The sequence below is a fragment of the Somniosus microcephalus genome, chromosome 18, assembly GCF_052327205.1.
Source record: "Somniosus microcephalus isolate GS21.2 chromosome 18, FLI_Smic_1.0, whole genome shotgun sequence".
Taxonomy (NCBI): Eukaryota; Metazoa; Chordata; class Chondrichthyes; order Squaliformes; family Somniosidae; genus Somniosus; species Somniosus microcephalus.
Genome location: NC_141004.1, coordinates 72,634,469 through 72,653,095, shown reverse-complemented (window position 1 = coordinate 72,653,095; position 18,627 = coordinate 72,634,469). Strand labels below are relative to the sequence as shown.

The window sequence follows — 18,627 nt, the reverse complement described above, 5'->3', positions numbered from 1 at the left end:
AAGGCAAAATTGGGTTGTAGACAAACTGAACACTTTTCTTAACAATGAGGACTATCTGAGGCTGAACCAAACCTCCAGGTCCTATTTGACTGAGCTGAGCTTCCGATCCCATATCCTCTCCATCACTAAGACCGCCTACTTCCACCTGCATAACATCACCCATCTCCACCCTGCCTCAGCCCATCTGCTGCTGAAACCCTCATCCATGCCTTTGTTACCTCCAGACTCTACTATTCTAACACTCTCCTGGCCGGCCACCCAACTACCACCCTCTTTAAACTTAAGCTCATCCAAAACTCTGCTGCCCATACCCTAACTCGCACCAAGTCCCGTTCACCCATCACCCCTGTGCTTGCTGACCTACATTGACTCCTGGTCCAGCAACACCTCGATTTTAAAATTCTCATCTTGGTGCTCATGTCCCTCCATAGTCTTTCCCCTCACTCTATCTAACCTCCTCCTGCCCTACAATCCTCAAGAGATCTCTTCTCTCCTCCAATTCTGGTCTCTTACGCACTCAGTTTCCTTCGCTCCATCATTGGCAGCCGTGCCTTCAACTGCCTAGGCCCCAAATTCTGGAATTCCCTCCCTAAACCTCTCTCCTCCAAGTCGCTCCTTAAAAGCTACCTCTTTGATCAAACATTTGGTCACCTGTCCTAATGTCGATGTGGTTCGGTGCGAAGCACCGTGGGATGTTTTGCTACGTTAAAGGTGCCCTATAAATGCAAGTTGTTGCCGTGTTATTTAACAGTAAAGCCGTTATCCGATTCCAAGCTGCTTTTCCAGACAGCTGGTCACTGATTGGAAAACTTAAAAAGGCTTCAAACAAGAAAGTTTTCCACTCACGTGCTAGGGGAGTGAATTTCAAATCAAACTGCTAGAGGATGGCATGCAAAGAATTCTATTTTATGTCTTAATTTTTTCTTCAAGCTAAAATCTGCTTTTAGTCAGGACTGCTTTTAAATGGCAACTCCAAACATGAATTTAGTTAACATGCAAGCAATACTGAATGAACAATAATTAGTTTTTAAAAAATAGAAAAAATGTTCTGGCTGACTGTCCCACCAAGCACCCAAAGGAGGGGTGTATATAGGTACCACAACGGTTGGCCAAATGATACAATAGGTTATTATAAACTCTGGGACATAGTCCCTGCGATCTCTTCTGTTTGCTGACCAGAGTAACCCTATAATACGAGAACAGCAACAAATTAAGACAATCCTATAATTTTAATATGGTAACAAAATGAAGGCTATACCCAACCATGAGCTGATCAGATTTTTAACCTTAGCTTCCAATACTGAACATGAAAACAGTGAAATTCTAAGCAATCTGGCTACAATAAAAATTGTGCAATATTGCAGCTTCCAATGTAAAATGAATTAAAACCACAGCCTTTGTTTAAAAAAGGTAGATTCCAAACAGCTTTTAGCAATGTCTTCCTCATAAGAAGTGTTTGAAATGTGTTCAGCAGAAAACGAACACTATTACAGGTAGCAATAGAATATTCAGTCGTACCACTTTCACATTTCATCGATCCACTCCTTGTTTTTGGTCGCAAGTCATGAGCATGAATCTCAATGATCTCATTGGGTTCTGTCTTTACACATCCCACCTGTAAATTAAAAAATTCAAACGGTAATTCAGATCCCATGTTCCGTTTCAATGAAAAACTTATTAGGATGGACAATATAAATGCCATAAATTGGCAATGTGACTAAATTAGAAACTTCTGTTTTTCATTTCATAGTTTTGAAACAGCTAGAGTTAAAAAGGAAGTTTACCACATTTTTGCATGGAAACCTGAACACAAATTCTCAGATTAGGGCAGTTTGATTGATCTGGAAATTAGTCAGGCTACAGGGGCTTTGTGCTAATTGAATTATACATGTCATGACATCAACAGGTACTCACATAACCCAAATGATAGGAGCACCTGCTCATTAACATTCTAAACAATGATTCCTACTATTGTTTTGAATCCTAAACAATAGACAGCTCCAATTTCAAGAACCTTTGGACAGGATAAGTATTGGGGAATTCTCCCATAGTCTTCAGCTCTGGTAAGAAGGCATGGGTTAAGTCACAGTTAAGAGTCAAGTAATTTGTGTACCTTTGCACACACCACTATAGAAAGAACATTAGAGCCAAAGAAAGCATGCTTTATAGATTCATCAGGAAGATTTTTTTTAAAATTCATTTATGGGATGTGGGCGTCACTGGCAAGGCCAGCACTTATTGCCCATCCCTAATTGCCCTTGAGAAGGTGGTGGTGAGCCGCCTTGAACCGCTGCAGTCCGTGTGGTGAAGGTGCTCCCACAGTGCTGTTAGGGAGGGAGTTCCAGGATTTTGACCCAGTGACGATGAAGGATCGGCGATATACTTCGAAGTCAGGATGGTGTGTGACTTGGAGGGGAACTTGGAGGCGGTGATGTTCCCGTGCGCCTGCTGCCCTTGTCCTTCTAAGTGAAAGAGGTCTCGAGTTTGGAAGGTGCTGCTGAAGAAGTCTTGGTGAGTTTCTGCAGTGCATCTTGTAGATGGTACACACTGCAGCCACAGTACGCCGGTGGTGGAGGAAGTGAATGTTTAAGGTGGTGGATGGGGTGCCAATCAAGTGGGGTGCTTCGTTCTGGATGGTGTCGAGCTTCTTCAGTGTTGTTGGAGCTGCACTCATCCAGACAAATGGAGAGTATTCCATCACAATCCTTACTGGTGCCGTGTAGATGGTGGAAAGGATATGGGGAGTCAGGAGGTGAGACACTCACCGCAGAATACCTAGCCTCTGACCTGCTCTTGTTGCCACAGTATTTATGTGGCTGGTCCAGTTAAGTTTCTGGTCAATGGTGACCCCCAGGATGTTGATGGTGGGGGATTCAGCGATGGTAATGCCGTTGAATGTCATGGGGAGATGGTTCGAATCTCACTTGTTCGAGATAGTCATTGGCTGGCACTTCCGTGGCGCGAATGTTACCTGCCACTTATCAGCCCAAGCCTGAACGTCGTCCAGGTCTTGTTGCATGCGGGCATGGACTGCTTCATTATCCGAGGAGTTGTGAATGGCACTGAACACTGTGCAGTCTTCAGCGAACATCCCCATTTCTGACCTTATGTTGGAGGGAAGGTCATTGATGAAGCAGTTGAAGATGTTTGGGTCTAGGACACTGCCCTGAGGAACTCCTGCAGCGATGTCCTGGGGCTGTGATGATTGACCTTCAACCACCACAACCATCTTCCTTTATGCTAGATATGACTCCAGCCAGGAGCGTTTCCCCCCCCGCCCCCCCCCCCCCCCCGATTCCCATTGACTTCAGTTTTACTAGGGCTCCTTCATGCCACACTCGGTCAAATGCTGCCTTGATGTCAAGGGCAGTCACTCTCGCCTCACCTCTGGAATTCCGCTCCTTTGTCCATGTTTGGACCAAGGCTGTAATGAGGTCAGGAGCCAAATGGTCTTGGAGGAACCCAAACTGGGCATCGGTGAGCAGGTTTTTGGTGAGTAAGTGCCGCTTGACAGCACTGTCGATGACACCTTCCATCACTTTGCTGATGATTGAGAGTGGATTGATGGGGTGGTAATTGGCCAGGTTGGATTTGTCCTGCTTTTTGTAGACAGGACATACCTGGGCAGTTTTCCACATTGTCGGATAGATCCCAGTGTTGTAGCTGTACTGGAACAACTTGGTTAGATGCGCGGCTAGTCCTGGAGCAGAAGTCTTCAGCACGATAGCCGGGATGTTATCGGGGCCCATAGCCTTTGCTGTATCCAGTGCGCTCAGCTGTTTCTTGATATCACGTGGAGTAAATCAAATTGGCTGAAGACTGACTTCTGTGATGGTGGGGACCTCAGGAGTATGCCGAATATGGTTGCAAATGCTTCAGCCTTGTCTTTTGCACTCACATGCTGGGCTCCACCATCATTGAGGATGGGGATATTCATAGAGCCTCCTCCTCCCGTTAGTTGTTTAATGGTCCACCACCATTCACGACTGGATATGGAAAGGACTGCAGAGCTTTGATCTGATCCGTTGATTATGGGATCGCTTAGCCCTGTCTATATAGCATGCTGCTTCCGCTTTTAGCATGCATGTAGTCCTGTGTTGCAGTTTCCCCAGGTTGGTACCTCATTTTTAGGAAGATGTCAGATGAGAAATTATGGCTATGAGGAGACACTTGAGATACTGGGACTATTTCAAGTGGAGGAAAGGCAGCCAGGAGGAGATTTAATATAGGGTTTTGATAGGGTGAATAGGCAAAGACTATTTCATCGGATTGGACAGGCAGTGACAAGGGTCATCAATTTTAAATGGTCACTAAAAGAAAGAGATTAGAAAAAACTATTTTAAAAATTCTCATGCACGCACACAACTGTTGAGTCAGAACACTGCACCTTTTAAAAGGAAACATGGATAAATATTTGAAGCAGAGGAAGACACATGGCTATGGGAAATGTGAGAAGAGCAAAGGGATTAGTTATAGATTGCTCTAAATACCACATCCAAGTAAAGGCCAGAAATTTACTTTTGAAGTGCAGTCTGGGCTAGGCATGGGGAAAAGGAACAAGGCAACGGCATACAGGACCTGTCAGCTGAACCAAAGTGGAGAGTGGCATAATGGGCCCTGGAAAAACTCTCCCGATTCACTCACAACTGCACTTTCAAAATCCCAACTCTCTAGCCTTTGCCCACCATTCACCACGACATTTCTGCAGCTACCGATCTGCTCAACCACACCCTCAACACCACCTTTGCTGCCCTAGTCCCCATTAAAACCATTACCCTCTCACCCTGGCCATTCCTCCTGGCACGACCCACATCTCCGCCCCCTCAAGTCCAAGGGATGCAGACTCGAACGGATATGGCAGACAACTGGTTAAACCATTCACCGTCAGATCTTGCTGGACCACAAAGCACCATCGGGTCCTGCTCCTGCCTGCTAAAGCCACTCAGTTTTCTGAAGACACGAAACTAGGTGGGATTGCGAGTTGTGAGGAGGATGCAAAGAGGCTTCAAGGCAATTTAGACAAGTTGAGTGAGTGGGCAAATACATGGCAGATGCAGTATAACGTGGATAAATGTGAAGATATCCACTTCGGTAGGAAAAACAGAAAGGCAGAGTAATATTTAAATGGTGATAGATTGGGAAATGTTGCTGTACAAAGGGACCTGGGTGTCCTTGTACATCAGTCACTGAAAGCAAACATGCAGGTGCAGCAAGCAGTTAGGAAGGCAAATGGTATGTTGGCCTTCATTGCAAGAGGATTTGAGTACAGGAGCAAGGATGTCTTACTACAGTTATACAAGGCCTTGGTGAGACGACACCTGGAGTACTGTGTTCAGTTTTGGTCTCCTTACCTAAGGATATACTTGCCATAGAGGGAGTGCAGCAAAGGTTCACCAGACTGATTCCTGGGATGGCAGGACTGTCGTATGGAGAGAGATTGGGTCGACTAGGCCTGTATTCACTAGAGTTTAGAAGAATGAGAGGGGATCTCATTGAAATGTATAAAATTCTGACAGGGCTAGACAGCCTGATGCAGGGAGGATGTTTCCCCTGGCTGGGGGGTCTAGAACGAGGGGTCACAGTCTCAGGATACAGGGTGGGACATTTAGGACTGAGATGAGGAGAAATTTCTTCACGCAGAGGGCGGTGAACCTGTGGAATTCTCTACCACAGAAGGCTGTGGAGGCCAAGTCACTGAATATATTTAAGAAGGAGATAGATAGATTTCTAGACACAAAAGGCACCAAGGGGTATGGGGAGAGAGTGGGAATATTGTATTGAGAGAGGATTAGCCATGATCATACTGAATGGCCTACTCCTGCTCCTATTTTTCTATCTTTCTATGTTACAATTACTATCTCCTCCCCAACCTCCTTCAGTATTCTGGGATGTGCACCATCGCTGGAGGTTTGCAGTGGTGTTCCCCAAGGGTCAGATTTGGGTCCATTACTCTTTGCAATTTTTATAAACGACCTAGACTCAGGTGTAGGGAGCAGCATTATAAAGTTTGCAGATGATACGAAATTTGGCAAAGTAGTAGATCATGATGAGGATAGTTATAGACTTCAGGCTGACAGACAGGATGGTGAAATGGGCAGAACCATTGCAGATTGAGTTCAATGCGCAGAAGTCTCAAGTGATGCACTCTGGGAGGACTAATATGGAAAGACAGTATACTATAAAAGGCACGATTTTGAAAAGTGTAGATGAGCAGGGAGGTGTCCATATACACAAATCCTTAATGGTGGCAGGGCAAGTTGATAAGGTGATCAAAAAAGCATATCGATTACTTGGACTTATAAAAATAGAGGAATATAAAAGAGATCATGCTAGAACTTTATAAATCACTGGTTAGGCATCAGCTGAAGTATTGTGAACAATTCTGGGCATCACATTTCAGGAAAGATGCAAAGGCATTAAAAAAGATGTAACGGCATTAGAAAAGTTGCAAAGGAGGTTCACCAGGATGTTACATGGGATGAGGGACTTCAGTTATGAGGAGAGGTTGGAAAAGTTACGACTGTTCTTCTTGGAACACAAAGTTAAGAGGTGACCTAATCGAGGTTTTCAAGATGATGAGAGGTTTTGATAGAGTAAAATTATTCCCTCTGGCGAGTGGGTCATAGATTCAAAATCATTGGGAAACGATCTAGAGGGGAGAGGAGGTGACACTTTTTCCACTCAGTTGTCAGGATCCAGAACACCCTCCCCGATAGGCAGTGGAAGCTGATTCTATAAATAATTTTAAAACAGAGTTGGTTAGGTACTTGAGGATGAGCAACTGACCGGGTTACGAACAAAAAGCAGGGATGTGGGACTGAGCACGACTGTGCTATCGAAGAGCCAGCACAGGCACGACGGGCCGAGTGGCCTCCTTCGGTGCTGCAAGTTTCTATGAATCTATGACCAAGGGTCATGTGTTTAAACTACACAAAATTTTGCAAAAGTAGGTGGTGCTTCTTTTCTCAGAGTAATGAGCCTCTGGAATGCGTTGCTGGCTGGGGCAGTGCGTGCCTTCAAGAGGGAACTGGCAGAGGTCGCATCATATAGAAGGTCATTGGATTAACTGAATACTTATGCATGGTCAATGTGATCTCCTGGACTGGTTTTGATCGCCTGAGGGGGTCAGAGAGGTATTATCCTGGTTTCTCCCCCCTTATTGGCCCCGGGTATTTTTTCCGGGTTTCCCAGATTATTACATGGCTGCAAGGGGGTAGAAAGTGTCGAGTCGTGATGCTCCAGCTATTAGGAGTTTGGGCAGGCTTGATGGACCAGCTAGTCTTTTTCTGCCCGTCATTTTCATATGTTCGTATTACAAGTGGCTACTGAGGTAGAGACCATAACATTATTTTAAAAATTGCATAAAATTTGAAAGATATGAATGGATATAGGAAAAGTAGGGAAATGGGATTAGAATAGATGCTTAAATTATAGCCATCACCAGCATGGTCACCCTCGGTGCTGTAATTTGTAACATTCTTATGCTAGTTGCCCACTCATGAAATAAGGGCTCAATTTCAATTTTCAGATGTCCGATCAGGTACACAACAGCCAGGCCATGCAGATCTTTACCAGTTCAAAGTTAGCTGTGGCTCAGTGGTTGCACTCTCACCTCTGATTCAGAAGGTTGTGGGGTCAAACCCCATTCCAGAAAATTGAGCAAAATCTAGGCTGACCTCCAGTGCCGTATTGAACAAGTGTTATACCATCTTTCAAATAAGATGTTAAACCGGTGGACTTAAAAGATTCCATAGCACTATTCGAGGCGAGTTCTTCCGGTGTCTGGTCAACATTTATAACCTCAATTATCTGGTCATTTATCTCATTGCTGTGCACAAATTAGCTACCACACTACAACAGTACTTCATTGGCTTTGGGATATCCCATGGATGTGAGAGGTGCTGTATAAATGCAAGTTTCTTTCTTGGCTTATTTATCTCCAATTTGTGTCAGGGAAATAATGGAAATTTAGGAGTTCCATTCCAATCACCAACACATCCAAGAATGTGAAAGAACAGTTGGTGTTGGCTCAGTTAATGTTATATCAACCTCGATGTGCTGTGCTGCTGCCCTATAATAACATACACTAAGCTATAGATACTATATAAATATTTCTCATTTGAAGAGCATTTCAATAAAATAAGCAATAATGAAGGAACTTGAGGCTGGCATGTCTGAAACCCTGTTTTAATCTGATTACCCTTTCTTATACACAGATTGAAGTACCAACTTAATTTTGCAGTTATTATGCAAATTGATATTTGCAGAATTGCACCCACCTCAGATCTCATGCGTTTCGCTCGTCGTGCTGGTACGCTCATGTCGGAGGATTGCACTGACTGTCTCTGAACAATATCATGTGGCTTGTACTCTTGGTCTTTCTCATCATTGATCAGACTTGGCTTCTGGATACACTGAAAATAAAGCAGATATTAGTCTTGATGCAGATTGAAAAACTACTGCAGCACTTTCCAAACAGGTAATTTATCAATAAGTAATGCTTTCTATTTTCCTGTTCCTGTTTTATAAAATTAATTCTCAGGGTTTGGGCATCACTGGCAAGGACAGCATTTATTGCCCCTCCCTAGTTGCCCCAAGAAGGTGGCAGTGGGCCGCCTTCTTGAAACACAGCAGTTTGATACGGCGGAGTGACTTGCGAGGCCACTTCGGAGACAGTTGGTATGTAACTGAAGTCACATAGTGGTCAGGACTGGACGTTCTCTTCCCTAAAAGACATTAGTAAGCTAGTTGGATTTTTAACAATCCAACAGCTTCATGGTCACTCCTATTGATACCAGCTTTTTCTTTCTTTCCAGATTTTTTTAATAAAATGGGATTTTAACTGATTTTCTACAATTAGTCCACGCCACTGGTCAGTAGCTCTGTAACAACCATTACACTACCATGGTTGAGGTACTAAGGAGGAGGTCAAGTATTTAAGTAGGAAGAGGAGGAAAACCATTACAAAAACACAAGACAGCAAATCATGGGGTCTCTGCTTAACTAGACCAGCCACATAAATACTGTGGCTACAAGAGCAGGTCATAGGCTAGGTATTCTGCAACGAGTGTCTCACCTCCCGACTCCCCAAAGCCTTTTCACCAACTACAAGGCACAAGTCAGGAGCGTGATGGAATATTCTCCACTTGCCTGGATGAGTGCAGCTCTAACAATATCAAGAAGCTCGACACCATCCAGGACAAAGCAGCCCGCTTGATTGGCACCCCATCCACCACTTTAAACATCCACTCCCTCCAACACCGGTGCACCGTGTGTACCATCTACAAGATGCACTGCAGCAATTCTTCCGCAGCACCTCCCAAACCCGCGACCTCTACCACCTGGAAGGATAAGGGCAGCAGGTGCATGGGAACAACCCCACTTCCAAGTTCCCCTCCCAAATCACACATCATCCTGATCTGTCATCATCGCTGGGTCAAAATCCTGGAACGCCCTACCCAACAGCACTGTGGGAGTACCTTCACCGCACAGAAAATAAGAAGGGCAAAGAGAGAGTAGGAGAATAGATTGGCAGCTAACATAAAAAGGAATTCAAAACTCTTCTATAGGCATATAAATAATAAAACGGGTAGTAAGAGGGGGGGTTGGGCTAATTAGGGACCAAAAAGGAGACCTACACATGGAGGCAGAGGGCATGGCGGAGGTACAGGTAGACTATCCTTTATCCGAAAACCTCGGGACCAGCCGTGTTTCGGTTTTCGGAGAATTTTGGATTTCGGAAGGTGGGTCGGCAGGGGTCCGCGGGGGGGTCGTGCGCACGACCCCCCGCCGACCCCCCCCCGCCCCGACCCCCGCCGGCCCCGCCCCCCGCCGACTTACGGTCGGGGTCGGCGGGGGGGTCGTGCGCACGACTTACGCTGACGCTCAGCGTAAGTCAGCGGGGGTCAGGGCCGGCGGGGGGGGGGGGTCGTGCGCACGACTTACGCTGGACTTACGCTGACCGAAAAAACCTTCGGTTTTTAGAGGGTTTCGGTTTTCGGAAGTCCGGATAAAGGGTAGTCTACCTGTACTAAAGCAGTACTTTACATCTGTCTTCACCAAGGAAGAAGATGCTGCCAAAGTCATAGTGAAAGAGGAGGTAGTGGATATACTGGATGGGATAAAAATTGATAGAGGAAGTATTAGAAAGGCTGTCTGTACTTAAAGTTGATGTCACCAGGACCGGATGGGATGCATCCTGAGATGCCGAGGGAGGTTAAGGAGGAAATCGTGGAGGTACTTGCCATAATCTTCCAATCTTCCTTAGATTCCGGGGGTGGTGCCAGGGGACTGGAGAATTGCAAATGTTACACCCTTGTTCAAAAAAGGCGCAAGGATAAACCCAGCAACTACAGGCCAGTCAGTTTAACCGTGGTCGTGGGAAAGCTTTTAGAAACGATAATCAGGGACAAAGTTAGCAGTCACTTGGACTAGTGTGGATTAATTAAGGAAAGCCAGCATGGATTTGTTAAAGGCAAACCGTGTTTAACTAACTTGGTCAAGTTTTTTGATGAGGTAATAAAGGTTTGATGAGGGCAATACGGTTGACTTGGTGTATATGGATTTCCAAAAGGCGTTTGATAAAGTGCCACACAATAGGCTTGCCAGCAAAGTTGAAGCCCATGGAATAAAAGGGATAGTGGCAGCATGGATACGAAATTGGCTAAGTGACAGGAAAGAGAGAGTAGTGGTGAACAACAGAAAATGCTGGAAAAACTCAGCAGGTCAGGCAACATCCGTGGACAGAAATTAGAGTTGACGTTTCGGGTCGAACCCTTCTTCAAAACTGGAAAGAAAAGATAGATCGGAGGCAGGGCTGCGATCGGACAAAAGAATAAAAGAAACAAAAGAAGTAAAAAAGAGACAATAAAAGGTATAAGAAGCTAGACGAGATGGTAATAGGCTGAGATTGGGTGTAAAGTGTACTGGCAGGGCAAGGGATAGCTGCCAGGTGTGAGAGAGAAACAAAAAGGAAAGGGGGGGAAAAGGAGTGGAAAAATTACAAGAAAAAATGAAATAGGGGCCGAGGTTTGATCTGAAATTGTTGAACTCTATATTGAGTCCGGAAGGCTGCAGAGTGCCTAATCGGAAGATGAGGTGCTGTTCCTCGAGTTTACGTTGAGCTTCCGTGGAGGAAGGTTCCCCAGGGTCGGTTCTAGGACCACTGCTTCTCTCGATATATATTAATGACTTGGACTTGGGTTTGGGTGTACAGGGCACAATTTGAAAATTTGCAGATGACACAAAACCTGGAAGTATAGTGAACAGTGAGGAGGATAGTGACAGACTTCAAGATGACAGACAGGCTGGTGAAATGGGCGGACCCATGGCAGATGAAATTTAACACAGTAAAGTGATAGGAGAGGCAATATAAACTAAAGGGTACAATCCTAAAGGGGGGTGCATGAACAGAGAGACCTGGGGGCATATGTGCACAAATCATTGAAGGTGGCAGGGCAGGTTGCAAAAGCAGTTAAAAAAAGCATACGGGATACTGGGCTTCATAAATAGAGGCATAGAATACAAAAGCAAAGAAGTTATGATGAACCTTTGTAAAACACCGGCTTGGCCTCAACTGGAGTTGTGTGTCCAATTCAGGGCACCGCGCTTTAGGAAGGATGTGAAGGCCTTAAAGAGGGTGCAGAAAAGATTTACGAGAATGATTACAGAGATGAGGGACTTCAGTTACGTGGATAGACTGGAGAAGCTGGGGTTGTTCTCCTTAGAGCAGAGAAGGTTGAGAGTAGATTTGATAGAGGTGTTCAAAATCATGAGGGGTCTGGACAGAGCAGATAGAAAGAAACTGTTCCCACGGTGGCATAGTGGTTAGCACTGTTGCCTCACAGCGCCAGGGACCCGGGTTCGAATCCGGCCTCGGGTGACTGTCTGTGTGGAGTTTGCACATTCTCCCCGTGTTTGCGTGGGTTTCCTCCGGGTGCTCCGGTTTCTTCCCACAGTCCAAAGATGTGCGGGTTAGGATGATTGGCTATGATAAATTGACCCTTAGTGTTAGGGGGATTAAATACGTGGGGTTACGGGGATCGGGTGGGATATGTGTCGGTGCAGGCTCGATGGGCCGAAATGGCCTCTATCTGCACTGTGGGGTTTCTGTGATTCTGTGATTGGCGGAAGGGTCAAGAACACAGATTTAAGGTGATTGGCAAAAGAACCAAAGGCGACATGAGGGAAAACTTTTTGTACGCAGCAAGTGGTTAGGATCTGGATTGCACTGCCTAGATGGGCTGAATGGCCTCCTTCTGTGTTGTAACCATTTTATGACTACAGCAGCTTTAGGCGGCAGCTCACCACCACCTTCTCAAGGACAACTAGGGATGGGCAATAAATGCTGGTCTCGTCACCAATGCCCACATCCTGTGAATGAATACTTTTTTTTTAATGGCATAGTTTTGAGATTATGCTTATTTGGCCTCGGCGAAATTTCAGGTTCATTTAGATTATGAAGATGCAAAGTTAAATTCTGCCCACAAAGGGCCAACACACAAGCTATCTCGAAATGTTGATGAAGCCAGTTCGCTATTTTGTCTGTTCCCAGCGATCAGAATTATGTTCCTTTCATACGATATTAATTTTAATAGGATTAAATTCCAGAAATGGCCTCGGCAGCTGAAGGCACGGCCGCCAATGGTGGCGTGCTTAAAATCGGAGATGCACAAGAGGCCAGAATTGGAGCAGTGCAGATATCTGCTGCGTGGGCCATTCAAAATTCTGTGCATGCGTGATTTTTCTATTTAAATGCCAGCTCACCGTCTGCATGGGACCTGCAGATCACTGCGCGGCCGCACAGCTTAAAGGGAACAAGGGCTGGAAGAGGTTACAAAGATAGGGAGGGGCAGGGCCTTGATTTGAAAACAAGGATGAGAATATTAAAAAGCGAGGCGTTGCTTAACCGGGAAAAAATGTAGGTTAACGAGCATAGGGATGATGGGTAAACGGGACTTGGTGCAAGTTGGGACACGGGCAGACGAGTTTTGGATGAGCTGAAGTTTACGGCGGGTGGAAGATGGGAGGCCGGAAGAGTCAAGTCTCGAGGTAATAAAGGGATGGACGAGGGTGTCAGCAGCAGATGAGCTGAGACAGGAGCAGAATTGGGCGACGTTACAGAGGTGGAAATAGGCAGTCTTGGTCTTGGTGCGGATATGTGGCCGGAATCAAATACAACACCAAGGTTGTGATTAGTCCGGCTCTGTGTCAGACAGTTGCCAGGGAGACGGGTGGAGTCGGTGGCTTGGGAATGAAGTTTACGGTCTTACCAATATTTAGTCGGAGGAAATTTCTGCTCATCCAGTACTGGATGTCAGACAAGCAATCAGACAATTTAGAGAGTGGAGAGATCGAGAGAGGTGGTGGTGAGGTACAGCTGGTTTCAGTCCTGGTTTTTATAGTGCTAGTTACTGTGGGCAGCTGTCTTGTCTGGAAGTTCAGTGAACTATCAGCCTAGATGCATTAAAGTCCTGGAATGGAGCTTGAATCCAGAAGATTCTGCCTAAGGGGTGAAGGACACCACTTAGCCAATCTGACACTGACTTAGGCAAGATCTTTAACGGCCACTCCTAAATCACTTTATTTAAGCAAGCCCAGGCATGAGAGAGGGAGGGAAGACGACGCGAGAGCCCGCCCCACGAGAGGGGGGGCCTGCCCCACCCCGCTTGCTCGCTCACGCCCACCCCCCCCCTTGCTCGCGCCCGCCCCCCTCTCGCATAATGGTTATGTTATTGGACTAGCATTTCAGAGACGCAAGTTCAAATCCCACCACAGCAGCTTCAGTTAATTATATATAAATCTAGAATAAAAAGCTAGTATCGGTAATGGTGACTATGAAACTAACGGATTGTCGTAAAAACCCATCTGGTTCACTAATGTCCTTTAGGGAAGGAAATCTGCTGTCCTGACCCGGTCTGGCCGGTATGTGACTCCAGACCCACAGCAATGTGGTTGACTTGTAACTGCTACTCAGTTGTAACAAACCACTAGAAAAAACAAGAAAAAAAAGACAGACCACCTGGTATCGACCTCGGCACCGGCTACGGACAAGACAACGGCACACCCAGCCCAGTCGACCCTGCAAAGTCCTCCTTACCAACATCTGGGGACTTGTCCCAAAATTGGGAGAGCTGTCCCACAGACTAGTCAAGTAACAGTTGACAGTCATACTCACAGAATCATACCTTTCAGCCAATGTCACAGACTCCTCCACCCCTGGGTATGTCCTGTCCCACCGGCAGGACAGACCCACCAGGGGTGGCAGCACAGTGGTATACAGTCGGCAAGGAGTGCCCCTGGGAGTCAACATTGACCCCTGACCCCATGAAGTCTCATGGCTTCAGGTCAAGCATGGGCAAGGAAACCTCCTGCTGACTACCATCCTCCCTCCACTGAGGACACCCTCCATCATGTTGTGTGGCACTACCACTACCAAATGGGATAGATTCAGAACAGATCTAGCAGCTCAAAACTGGGCACCCATGAGGCACTGTGGGTCATCAGCAGCAGCAGAATTGTATTCTACCACAATCTCATGGCCCGGCGTATCCCTCACTCTACTGTTACCATCAAGCCAGGGGACCAACCCTGGTTCAATAAGAGCAGCTTGCCAGGATCAGCGCTAGGCGTACTTAAAAATGAGGTGCCAACCTGGGGAAGCTGCAACACAGGACTACAGGCATGCTAAAAAGCAGAAGCAGCATGCTATAGATAGAAAGGGCGAAGCGATCCCACAACCAACAGATCAGGTCAAAGCTCTGCAGTCCTGCCACATCCATCTGTGAATAGTGGTGGACCATTAAACAACTAACAGGAGGAGGCGGATCCACGAATATCCCCACCCTCAATGACCACTCGGAGCCCAGCACGTGAGTGCAAAAGACAAGGCTGAAGCGCTTGCAACCATCTTCAGCCAGAAGTGCCGAGTGGATGATCCATATCGGCCTCCTCCCGAGGTCCCCACCATCACAGAAGCCAGTCTTCAACCAGTTTGATTCACTCCACGTGATATCAAGAAATGGCTGAGCACACTACAGCAAAGGCTATGGGCCCTGACAACATCCCCGCTGTCATGCTGAACACTTGTGCTCCAGAACTAGCCACACCACTAGCCAAGCTGTTCCAATACAGCTACAACACTGGCATCTATCCAACAATGTGGAAAACTGCCCGGGTATGTTCTGTCCACAAAAAGCAGGACAAATCCAATCCGGCCAATTACCGCCCCATCAGTCTATTCTCAATCAGCAGCAAAGTGATGGAAGGTGTCGTCGACAGTGCTATCAAGCGGCACTTACTCACCAATAACCTGCTCACTGATGCCCAATTTGGGTTCCGCCAGGAGCACTCGGCTCCAGACCTCATTACAGCTTTGGTCCAAACATGGACAAAAGAGCTGAATTCCAGAGGTGAGGTGAGAGTGACTGCCCTTGACACTGAGGCAGCAGTTGACAGAGTGTGGCATCAAGGAGCCCTAGTAAAACTGAAGTCAACGTGAATTGGGGGAAAACTCTCTACTGGATGAAATCATACTTAGCACAAAGGAAGATGGTTGTGGTGGTTGGATGTCAATCATCACAGCCCCAGGACATCGCTGTAGGAGTTCCTCAGGGCAGTGTCCTAGGCCCAACCATCTTCAGCTGCTTCATCAATGACCTTCCCTCCAACATACGGTCAGAAATGGGGATGTTCGCTGATGACTGCACAGTGTTCAGTGCCATTCGCAACTCCTCAGCTAATGAAGCAGTCCATGTCCACATGCAACAAGACCTGGACGACGTTCAGGCTTGGGCTGATAAGTGGCAGGTAAAATTCCACGCCAGACAAGTGCCAGACAATGACTATCTCCAACAAGCGAGAGTCTAACCACTGCCCCTTGACATTCAACATTATCATTGCTGAATCCCCCACTTTCAAAATTCTGGGGGTCATCATTGACCAGGAACTTAACTGGACTGGCCACATAAATACTGTGGCAACAAGAGCAGGTCAGAGGCTAGGTATTCTGTGGCTCCACACAGCTCAACAGACCAGTGGGTACTTCGCTCTCGGGTAACTCCCAATACGCTAGTTACAGAACACCAATATCACTCCAGAACCCTCTTGGGGCAAGTAATTATGCATACCAGACAAGATTTAAAAAAATTAGGAATTAGATTTTGATTTTCACTCAAAAATCTGTTGTACATAGCAAAGTGAGAAAACTGGCAATGGAACAGCTATTTCTTGCTTAAATGAATTGAGATGAGCATCTGGAGGATCCCACGCTCTTCAGCGCACTGATCTAAGCAAATGTCAATATAATAGTTTCAACCATTCATTGAACACAATGTTATACATATACAGCATCACAGAAGAGAGAGGCCATGCTGCCCACTCAACTAGGTGCATAAAGATAAGCGATAATCAGATAGCATACAAGAGACAGCAAGAGCACAACTGGCAAGGGTATTCAAATAGCAAAGAATTACTGTTACTGAATTGTGGGGGGGGGCATGGTGAAGAGGGAATAAGGCAGGTCGGCATTTAATCCAAAAGTGCACAATTTTAACTTAAAATGTAAAATTGGTGAAAGCCAAAGTGATAATAAATTGTGGGCTTTTTTGGCTGAAGACATTCCCTCTCAATTCTTCACTCTGCTGAAATGTATAAATGGAAGAAGTGATGCCTCCATTAAGTGTAATTTCCTTACTGAGGACACATTGAAATATGAAGAAAACATACCTTATCCAGAGCAGGAACAGCCACTAAACACATGTGTTTGGAACTCTCAGGTGCCTAATACAAAGTTTGGAAAAAACACAAGCCTCAGAAGAGTCACCACTAGCCAATCAGAGGTTCTCCCCTTGCAGCCCTTAAAAACACACTGCATTAGGAATATAAAACAGCACAACTCAGTAACGATTTCTACTGGTTATTACATCTGCAGTTGAAAGAGATCCCAAAGCATTACTACAATTTGATTTTCTTCAACTTATATATGAGCTAAAATAGCACCATTTACACATTTGGCAGCAGTTTTAAAAATAAATCCAATTTGAGTTTGTAGTTAACTATAGAGTTTAGAATTTTTTTTTCCAACCACTTCATATGCTTTTCGTGGATGGCAGAAAGGTCTGTGCTGTTAACTACTTCCATGGCATTCTAATAAGCTGCTATAAGCTATGATTTAAGTGGATCTGGATGTGCACCAACAGTCTCTCCCCTACTCTACTCCCTTTCTCCGCCCCCAAGAAAGATTCGTGCAAGGCTCTACTCTTAGAAGAGTGTAGGCCAATCAGCCCCTCAAGCCTGTTCTGTCATTCTATTATATCATGGCTGATCTGTACCTCCTTCATTTACCTTCCTTTAATCCGTATCCCTTGATACTCTTACCTAATAAAAATCTATTGATCTCAGTCCTAAAAATTTCAATTAACCTACCATCCACAGCATTTTGGGAGAGCAAGTTCTAGATTTCCACTAGTGTGTGAAAAAGTGCTTCCTGGTTTCACTCCGAAGTGGTCCATCTAATTTTAAGATTATGCCCCTTTGTTCTAAATTCCCCACCACCCCATAAATAGCTTTTATGTATCTACTCTATATAATCTCTTTATAATTTTAAACACCTTAATCAGATCACCCCTCAACTGTCTAAACTCAAGGGAATACTAAGTTTATGAAACCAGTCCTCATAATTTAAGCCTTTTAAATCCTGGTATTATTCTGGTGAATCTGCACTGTACCTCTTCCAAAGAGAATCTCTCTTTCCTGGGGTACGATGCCCAAAACTGAATGCTGTACTGCATACGGGATCTGACCAAGGCCCTGTACAACTGCAGCATCCCATCCTCCCCATTGTATTACAACCTCCTTGAAATAAAGGCCAACATTCCATTAGCCTTTTTGGTTACTTTTGTTTTTAAACCTGTGCACTCCTAAATAATAGAAGGCGAGGGAGCTGACGCAGCTCAACCAAGTGAGTCTAAACGATTCGCAGTTTTGGTACACTCAACCTTCTGAAAGTTAAGTGTTCCATCACCTGAACTGCCAGGCAGTTTGGTACTAGAAGGAAGAGCAATGGGTCAAAGGACCTGTCTTCTCAACATCTGTTGTCTGCCCAGTAACAAAATCAACTCCAGACTGTGCAATTATTCCTCCTGAATGAGACATTAGCATAAATATGTTCGAGAACCTGCACCTAAATAACAGCCTGCACCTATTGAATATACTACACTCACCAAAAGACTGGCTCCAGACTGAAAGAGATTGTAGGGGTACAGGATACGTTCATAGTGAGATCGAAGTAGTGAGCCCAATGCCTTTCCAGGTGGATATGCCATCTTGTGCGCTATTTTGGACCATCGCCGCTCCTTACAAACCATTTCAAACCCACCTTCTTCTGCAACCAGCTGCAAAGAAAGCAGAAGCACCATATAATTGTTGTACAAGTCTAGAGAGCATAAATGACTACCTTGATAAAGTTATAATGACAATTATTCTACAACGTAAATTCTAGCTTTCCCACTAATTGCCACTTAAAACTTTGACCTTTCTCTCGCTCGCTCCCCACCGCCTCCCCCCAACCCCATGTAGCTGTGTCGTCCGCATCACTTACTTTTCCCCTCCGTGTACAAGTCTCTCCTC

General features: G+C 45.6%; 1 protein-coding gene across 2 annotated transcripts in view; it reads right to left on the bottom strand.

Moving 5' to 3' along the window:
* Positions 1-18,409, bottom strand: part of LOC147105378 (lysine-specific demethylase 5B-like) — a 169,953-nt gene extending 151,544 nt beyond the window's left edge. For both annotated transcript variants that reach the window (XM_086011674.1, XM_086011675.1), the window contains exons 1-4: positions 18,222-18,409; positions 16,726-16,779; positions 8,280-8,414; positions 1,519-1,615 (exon numbers count right to left, since the gene is read on the bottom strand). In XM_086011674.1, the coding sequence (XP_085867800.1) occupies positions 1,519-1,615; positions 8,280-8,414; positions 16,726-16,779; positions 18,222-18,365 (430 nt within the window). In that variant the 5' untranslated portion in view covers positions 18,366-18,409. The remainder of the gene's footprint in view (positions 1-1,518; positions 1,616-8,279; positions 8,415-16,725; positions 16,780-18,221) is intronic.
* Between the last annotated feature and the right edge of the window lie 218 nt (positions 18,410-18,627).